The 8,415-nt window shown below is 26.9% G+C and overlaps 1 protein-coding gene across 1 annotated transcript; it reads right to left on the bottom strand.

Annotated features, from left to right (window-relative positions):
* Positions 1 to 4,484: 4,484 nt before the first annotated feature.
* Positions 4,485 to 7,817, bottom strand: LOC126846333 (hydroxylysine kinase-like). The gene is made up of 8 exons (XM_050585648.1): positions 7,668 to 7,817; positions 7,299 to 7,447; positions 6,462 to 6,588; positions 6,315 to 6,386; positions 6,055 to 6,182; positions 5,807 to 5,981; positions 4,734 to 4,981; positions 4,485 to 4,655 (listed from the first exon to the last, which is right to left on the bottom strand). The coding sequence occupies exons 2-8, from the start codon at positions 7,434 to 7,436 to the stop codon at positions 4,485 to 4,487; spliced, it is 1,059 nt and encodes a 352-aa protein (XP_050441605.1). The 5' UTR covers positions 7,437 to 7,447; positions 7,668 to 7,817.
* Positions 7,818 to 8,415: the final 598 nt, after the last annotated feature.

Genomic DNA, 8,415 nt, shown 5'->3' with positions numbered 1-8,415 from the left:
ACTACAAAAAAATGGAGATAATGGTCAATTTTTGTTTGTTTTTGAACGTGGTCTAATTGATATACATTTTTATAATAAATAAATCACAAAGTTATAATGAATCAGAAATTGACATTTTTTTAAAAACAAATGTATGGTCAAATTTATGCTACTTATGTATAAAAAAAAAAAAAAATGCACTCTAATTTGTTTGGACTTTTTTGGTCTTGGTCGTTAAAGTTTTTTTTAGTTTTTTTCTGACACTTTTTTTAAACTTTTTATACACATTTTTAGCTTTATTGAAAATATTTTTAAGACTGCTAGTATCTTTGCAAAGCACAAAAATTGATATTTCCTTCCAACTTACAATCATTTGAAACACAAATAATAAAAATGTATATTTCATTTCACTTTTTAAATTTATATAAGTTGTAGCAGTGTCAAAGACTTACTGTCAAGGCCAGGAGCTGAAATATCGAAAACAAAATTATTTAAATATTTTTCCTACCCCAATGCGTCATATGGCTCATTGTTCTAGGGCTAAGTACACAGTTATTTAAATTTATCGCACCCCCGCTTAAAAAGTGACACAACACAAAAAACATGATATTCGAGGTTGATATAGCATATATTTTAAATAAATATCATATCATTATTGCGTAAGAACGTCATAAGTCTATCATTATTTTTCACCAATAGATGGTGCACGTCACTTTTGGTATTACATTATGTTGTAGTTTTTTAATAACTCTATTAGAAAATTGCATTTTTTTCATTTGTGTCACTTTTTAAGCGGGGGTGTGATATATTCGTTTTGAAAGGATTTTTAGGTAGATATTTTTCTACATTCATAAAATAAATATAAAGTTTGCAAAAAATACACGTCAATTCAACTACAAAAAATGCAGAAAATTGTCAATTTTTGTTTGCTTTCGTGTGTTGTAATTGATATAAATTTTCATATGAGATAAATCGGAAGGTTATGATGAATCAGAAATTGGCATTTCTTTAGAAACAAATGTATAGTTAAAATATGGTAGGTATATATACAATATGAATTTATGCTAATTATGTATTTAAAAAAAATAATGTTCATTAATTTTTTTTTTGGATTATTTTGGTCTTGGTCGTTAAAGTATATTTAGTTTTCATCATTTTTTTATAGTATCTTCGGCCATTAAAAAAAAAGTTATTACAACTCAGATTTTAATGTAAAACAATATCAGCTTTCTGAAAACAATGTTAATTTTTTTTTCGCGTATCGGAAAGTCGTTAAAATTTAGTTTATAATACAAAAGTTGTATTTTTCGTATTACCCGAATATTGAGGATTTTTCTAATATTTTTATTCAGAAAGCTGAGAAAATTCTACACAATGTGTGCATAGTTTCAAATTAGGATCTCCATAAAAACGCTTAGAAAAATAAAATGAATTGAGGTAAAAAAAAGGTAAAATATGAGGTAAAATTCATAGAAAAGTTGAAATAACAGATGAAAACGACCACAATAATATATCGAAATATTTACCCGCATACGCTGACATCATAATGCAAGACAAAAAAGTGACAATAAAAGTTATACTTTTGAAGTTAATTTTTCAGGTAGTTAATATACTAAATAGTATATTAATAATATACTATTTGAAATATTTAATATAATTTTGTATACAAAAAAAAAAAATTATAAAAAATGATATACTAAACATGTTTTTTATATACCTGCATACGCTAAAATTATAACGCAAAACAATGTTGTTAAAAACAAATATATGCTATTTAACTTCATTTTTCAAGTCGATATTATTAAATGGTATACTAAAGGTACAAAATTTAAAACGCCAAATGAAATATGAACTATTGGATTTACAGTTTAAGTAAAGTATACCAAAGATGTAGAATACTATACTAGAGCAACAGTACGCTTGCTGCTTATGTTATATAGAAGAATATGTGATGCATAAAATTTGAAAATGTATGTCTTATTTGGTAGTTGGGGGGAGTATACATTGTTCATTGTTTATGAAGTGCTATTGTGTGTTCATTGTTTGATAATAACATTTCGTGTACTATTGTTACGAATAAAACGTGTAAGCAAAACACAATTGTTTTTGGTTCTATACCTAACCTAGTTTAATACAGCCAAACATTTTTTACTGTTTTAGCAACTTATTTATTGAAGTTTTGCATCAAAGTGAATAATATTTTTCACACTATTGTTGTAAAATGTATAGGTTACACTGAAACAGTTAAATTCGAAACCTACAAATAATTTAGCACCATAAAGGACTACAAATTATAAACAAAAACTATTAAAAGTCCGAAATAATTCAATTTATTGATATTGCCTTGTTGTTTTAACATATTGTTTGACAAAGAAATATCCGTTATTACTTAATTATATGTAAAAGATTGTGATATCCTCCTATTCTTTAAGAAACAAAAATCGTATTACGTTCTAAAAAAAAATGTGTTAACTTGTTTTGTAATTGCTTAAATTATAAACAAAATAGACGTTGATTATAAACCAAGACATTAAAGAATTAAATTCCTTATTTATCAAATAAATATGAATTTCTGCTGACATATTTATTTATTTTATTGTGTATATTCGTTTGCTGTACAAATTTTTTAATTTTAACTTCACATATTTTTTCAGTTTTAAGATTTAAACTGTGCTTTCACAATTTTTTATTTAATTTTTAATTTTTAATTTTTTTACATATTTTCCGCAGTAACAGGCAGACTTCAGTATCTACATTTTTACTAATGAAGCGTACATTACAACTATTCGAATATTCGAATCTTTAAAAATGATGCAGTCTAATCCAAATTACAGCCTTATGGATATCTTGTATTCTAATTTACACTTTTTATAATTATTGTGTTCATACATTTAGATTCCCTTATTAGTTATTATCTTATATCTAAATAAAAAATGTTTTATTATTATAACTCATTACAAGGAATTTTTTTTTAAATCATTTATCGTGTAAATTGTAATCCAATATTCTATAATTGTTTATGAAATCCAAGCTGTTTTCTCAGCGACTGTTGTAATGTAAACAAATGGTAAGTTCCTATGGGTATCACAAACTTTGAATATAATAAGAATTTTCGTGTTCTATAAAAACTATGGTCTTTTTTTTTATCGAAAACGAGGTGTTTTTCTTAACATATTTTGTTTTGCAGTTGTTTTTGTATTTAAAAGTTTGACCTATTTCTTATAAGACCTAAGTTCTTTTTAAAACAATTTTTTAAATTTTTATAATATTATTACAAAGCAATTTTTTCTCTCCTTTAATAGATTTGGCTACATAAGAAGCTTTTTAGAGCGAAACAAAATTGAATGAATTCGAATATTTCAAAACAAGTAACAACTGTTGCAATGTAAACAAATGTTTGTGGATACTATAAAGATTCAACTTTATTATTGCTCTTTAGCACAAACAATTTGATTCATATTATGTTTTGTCGTTTGTGTATTTAAGTATTTAAACCATTTTACTGAAATCACTGTGGCAATGTAAAAAAATGAAAAATCTTTAAAATTTACCACATTGAAACCGGTCATATTTTACAAAAAAAATGTATAGATAGGTTTTTGGTCGAAAACAAGTTTTCATTAAAATTATTTTAATATGCATATAATATTATTACAATGTAACATACTAATACAATGTATGCTATATTTAGTCATATAAATATAGTGCTTTTATATACTTAATCATTAATATTTATGCATTCAACTTACGTTTAAAATTTGATTACTATCTTATGTTTAATCAGAACACAGATTTATTTTCTTTCATTATAATGTACAGTATTTTATCATTATTTGTATAGTTTTATTTTTCCTTATCGAAAACATGTTGTTTTTTACAACATCTGTTGCCACTGTAGGTATCATACATTTTTATGTTTTAATATTATACATTAAAAAAACTACTAATAAAAAACTATTATTTTTTTTTTCGAAAACAAGTTGTTTTTCAAAGTATTACGTTTTATTATTTGTTTACTTAAATGTAAGAACTATTCGTTTTCTTGCGTTTTAGAATCCTAATTATATAATAATTATAGATGAATTTATAAATGGTATTATCCAACACCTTTATACATAACGAATCCAACTAATACATTTTCTTTTTAAAACCTAACATGATAATAATTTATCAAGCTCTAAAAAAAAGAGAAAAATTTAATAAAAACTAACATAATTCACAAGACCATATAATTATTTTTAAAAAAAAATACAATACGCGATTAATTATATTTTTAGTAATTGCACAATATTTATCCTATGTATACTTAACTGTATAACAAAAATTATTGATACAAAGAAAACGTTGTATACAAAATATCGGTAATATAATAAATAATATAATAGAAAAATATATTATAGATGAAAAAATCAAGTGCGTTCCTTAAAAGTATAGGTATTATATACGTATATGATGGGCAATACAAAATTTGTATTATTACAAGCATGAAAAGTTTACACGAGCAATCATTCTAGTAAGACGAGTTCGGCGAACTGTTCTTCGCTGATGTCTAATAAACTTGTCAGTGCTTTCCATCCGTTGTTTTGGGTCGACAGCACGTACAGGTTGGTCAAATCTCTTAGGCTTGTTTTCTTTCCCAACACCAGACTCTGGCATATTCTGGCACACACGCTCGTCTATGTGTCAAAGTAAATGAAACTTTTTAGTTTTTATCGACACAAACTGTTTTTGGTGTATATAAAAATTGTACACACGTGTAACAGCGACAGTTCCAAATCGCTGAGGGACCTATGCCGTTGGTAAGCTTTTATAAAAGGCCGAATAGCCACATTCGATAGGCTCGGGTTGTCGTTTTTAAACTCTTGCATTATCAAATAACACAACGAAACGGCCAATTCGAAAAACGTGAGAGACCATACCACGTCGCCAAAATCGATGACTCCTCTTATTTTTTTGTCTTTCACGATAATGTTGTTGAAGCTAAGGTCACCGTGAATGATACCTAAAACAAAGCAACGGTAAGACTATATACTATACCTACTCTCTCAAATATAGGCCATAGCTGTACTGATAATTGTTAAAATTAATATTTAGAAAAATTAGGATTAACGACAAAATCGTCTACCTATCTATGATTATTAATTTGCCTATAATCATAGAGTAATAATATAAAGAGATAAACTAACATATACTAGCTTGTATGCAGGAGTGAAGTAAAAAGTAGGACTAAAACCAGTATGACCACATAAAGGAAAAAAAACTCTTTATTGTCCAACAAATAAAACAACTAGGCATTGTTGTTAATTATTACAAATAAATAGCTAAAACTTATATAACTTATATACAAATTAATAATAATAAATTTAATATATTTTATCGAATTTAAAAACAATATTGTTTCAAAATACTGTTATCATTGGTATCTTATCACCACGATATATTGAACGATAATTATTTTCTTCTATCTTGGCAGACTGACTTTAGTCCTACTTTTTGCAACACATTAAAACTACTGTAGCCACCGCCTGCCTATAATAGAGCAATATATAACGAAATCGACAAAAAAAAATTAAAATATTTTCAAATAACTGTTCACTCACACATGGCAATCTAGAAATTAACAAAAAAGTATGACTACATATTTAAAAAAAAAAACCTTGATGTTACATGATAATCTCACTCTATATACCTTAATCTACCTTCAGTCTATATTGCCAGACCATATGTCCTAAAACTCTGCTCGGAAAATAAAAAATAAAAAAATAGTCAACACCCCTTTAAACATCTTCTGAGGGCGTTTTATACAAAATGTACACGTTTTTTATACTTTTTTCCAACAGGTCCTTATGGGAGAGCACTGAGCTTTGGAATTTATTTAGAACGTTTTCAATCATGTCTCTTTGGTTTTGTTCGTCGAAAACATCAATAAACTTGAGCAAATCGGCTGCATTTTCCAGAGCCCAAATGTGCTCCTGTCTGTGAAACCCTTCGTGGTCGAAAGTCTGCAAAAGTATAAAACATTTGCACGTTTTAGCAATACAATGAAATATAGGTGTATAGAATATTTATTTATACTCGAAATTTGTTTGTCAAATATCCAACGCACGATCCGAAATTGTCTGCCAAATCGTTGTCTAATTGAATGTTTTCTAGTGTGATGCCTTCGATATACTTACACATGCGAACAACGTGTGTTTTACCGTCTTAAAACATATAATAAAAAATCGGTTACGGTTATTTTGTTTTAATTGTAACCCGTTTTTTTAATAATAATGTCAACATTTAGCATTACTACAAAGCAAACATATAAAATGTGTTGTATATTATTAGCTTACTTATAACCAGACTTCGATAGCCTTGTCCATTTTTGTTTAATATTGGTGTAGGAAAATGAATTTCGGAGTCACCTAAGCATTTAATTATACAAAAAAAAAAATAATAACATATTCAAATAGTAGTGTTAAGCAAATAAAAGTGTGTACTTAAATGTTGCATCAGTTTTGTCTGCGCTTCCATTAACGAAATATTGGCTGCATCTACAGAATTGACAAACTTTATCACTACTCCTTCGGACGGGAATTTAATTCCTTCAGAACAACTTTTTGCGTTCTAGGGATTATAATATTAAATGAACAAGTTAAAAATAATTTCGACGACCATATTAGTTTTCATATTATATTGTCATTTGTCATTCATAAATGATGTGACAGTAAGTTTTAATGGGCAAAGTTAGTCAAATATGTACCTATAAATTTAAATATAACCTATGGTATTCGATTTTTTTTTTCAACCTACCGAATGAATATTGTGTTGAAAAATAAATAGGTCATAGTCTCTAATGTGTCGACATTTTTCTACTTAATAATAACTATTTTTACTTTAAAAAAGTATCATAGGCAAGTAAAACGCATTCTACGTTCAAGTTTTAGATTAGAAAAATAGTAAAAAAACGTTGCCAATGGCGTTGTAATGATATCTGATAAAATAATGTATATTACCAATAAATAATTATGACTGTACTAATTAATGTACAACATAATTGTTTTATCGGTATACCTAAATGAATACTTTGCAAGCAATTTTCTATTCATGACTGAAGTGTACAAGAGCTAAAGGGTAAGGAGTTTAATAAAAAATAATAAAGAAATGTATACACATCGTTGCCTATCTAGTATATATAGTATATATTTTTCTATTTATGATTATAATGATAGAAATATCTGAATGTCAGAAATCCAGATAATGAATTTGACGGATTAAAATCCGTATGTAGACTACAGTTATCTGTGTTATCATTTGTGATGCTACTCGGTACTCACTGTAATATGAAAATTCTTGTCATCGTAACCATCCAATTTTCGAGCTTGCCCATTAATAAAACCGTAATCGTTTTCCAAAATATCTTGGACAAACTTATCGTCTACAGCAGCGCACATATCTTCAGTAACGTCAGCCATTATATTATCATCTATGAATAGATTTATCGATGAAATAAAACAATAATTAAGATACAACGCTTAAAAAAACGCAAAAAAAAAAAAAAAAATTGTATGTTATTGACTGATAATTTAGTCTATAAAGGGGTATAAGTATATTTTACTATTTAGCTTTTCACGAATAAAAAATTAATTAATAGATGCTTGTAGCAAATTTGAAAAAGCAGATGTATATTACTTACTTATAATTACTTTTTTTTTTAAGTTTTACGATTTATTTGACAAAAATGTATTGATCACACTGAATAGGCAATACTATTATCCTAATCCTCTCTACAACATAAGTTTCTACTTCAAAGGCCCAAGAATTAAGTGCGTACATACTACAGTAACAACAGTCAATCAACAATGCTACAGTAAATAGTAAACCACGAAAACGAAAAAGAACAAAATAACTAAAGAAGATTAAAAAAGTAATCTAAAAATAACTAACAATAAACTAACTATAAAATAACCCTCCGGCGGTCTTGATAACCTAATAGGACAGATGAAATAGAAAAGCGTGGGGTGCATCTTTACTACTTCACACGTCTAGTATTTTATACTTTTTAAGGCACATAAAAACGTTATTTTTAGATTAATTTTTTGATCTTCTTTAGTTATTTTGTTCTTTTTCGTTTTCGTATGTACGTATCTATATATTTAAATGTACAATGTTATATAATGAATATATATATATATATATATATATATATGTAAATATTTTAATTTAAAAGCTTATAATTTTAGATTTATTTCTGTATAAATTATCATAAAAGTTGTAAGAAAATGCAAAAAAGTGTATGATGGGAACGGGTTTGAACCTGGTACCGCTCATATCTGAGCACCGTTCACGCCCAAACGCACCACGCATAATTTTTAGCTGGCGAGTGAGAAATAAGTCATTTTGAATTGCAAGATTTCACCCGGAACAACGGACAAGAAATCGACCCCATTTTAA

This window comes from Adelges cooleyi, unplaced genomic scaffold, assembly GCF_023614345.1.
Source record: "Adelges cooleyi isolate 19-005CV unplaced genomic scaffold, UGA_ACOO_1.1 ACOO_flye_CR_arks_rails_tigmint_CR_PRNA_9, whole genome shotgun sequence".
NCBI classification, from domain to species: Eukaryota; Metazoa; Arthropoda; class Insecta; order Hemiptera; family Adelgidae; genus Adelges; species Adelges cooleyi.
Note: the sequence above shows the minus strand (reverse complement) of the source record. Positions and strands in the feature narration are given on the sequence as shown.

What these genes read in the sequence shown, in the direction of transcription:
- LOC126846333 (XM_050585648.1), bottom strand. Translation starts at nt 7,436, where the DNA reads ATGGCTGACGTTACTGAAGATATGTGCGCTGCTGTAGACGATAAGTTT. An exon ending in ACAAGAATTTTCATATTACA is followed by an intron (nt 6,589 to 7,298) that starts GTGAGTACCGAG and finishes TATAATCCCTAG; the next exon opens with AACGCAAAAAGTTGTTCTGA. An exon ending in TGGAACTGTCGCTGTTACAC is followed by an intron (nt 4,656 to 4,733) that starts GTGTGTACAATT and finishes TTTGACACATAG; the next exon opens with ACGAGCGTGTGTGCCAGAAT.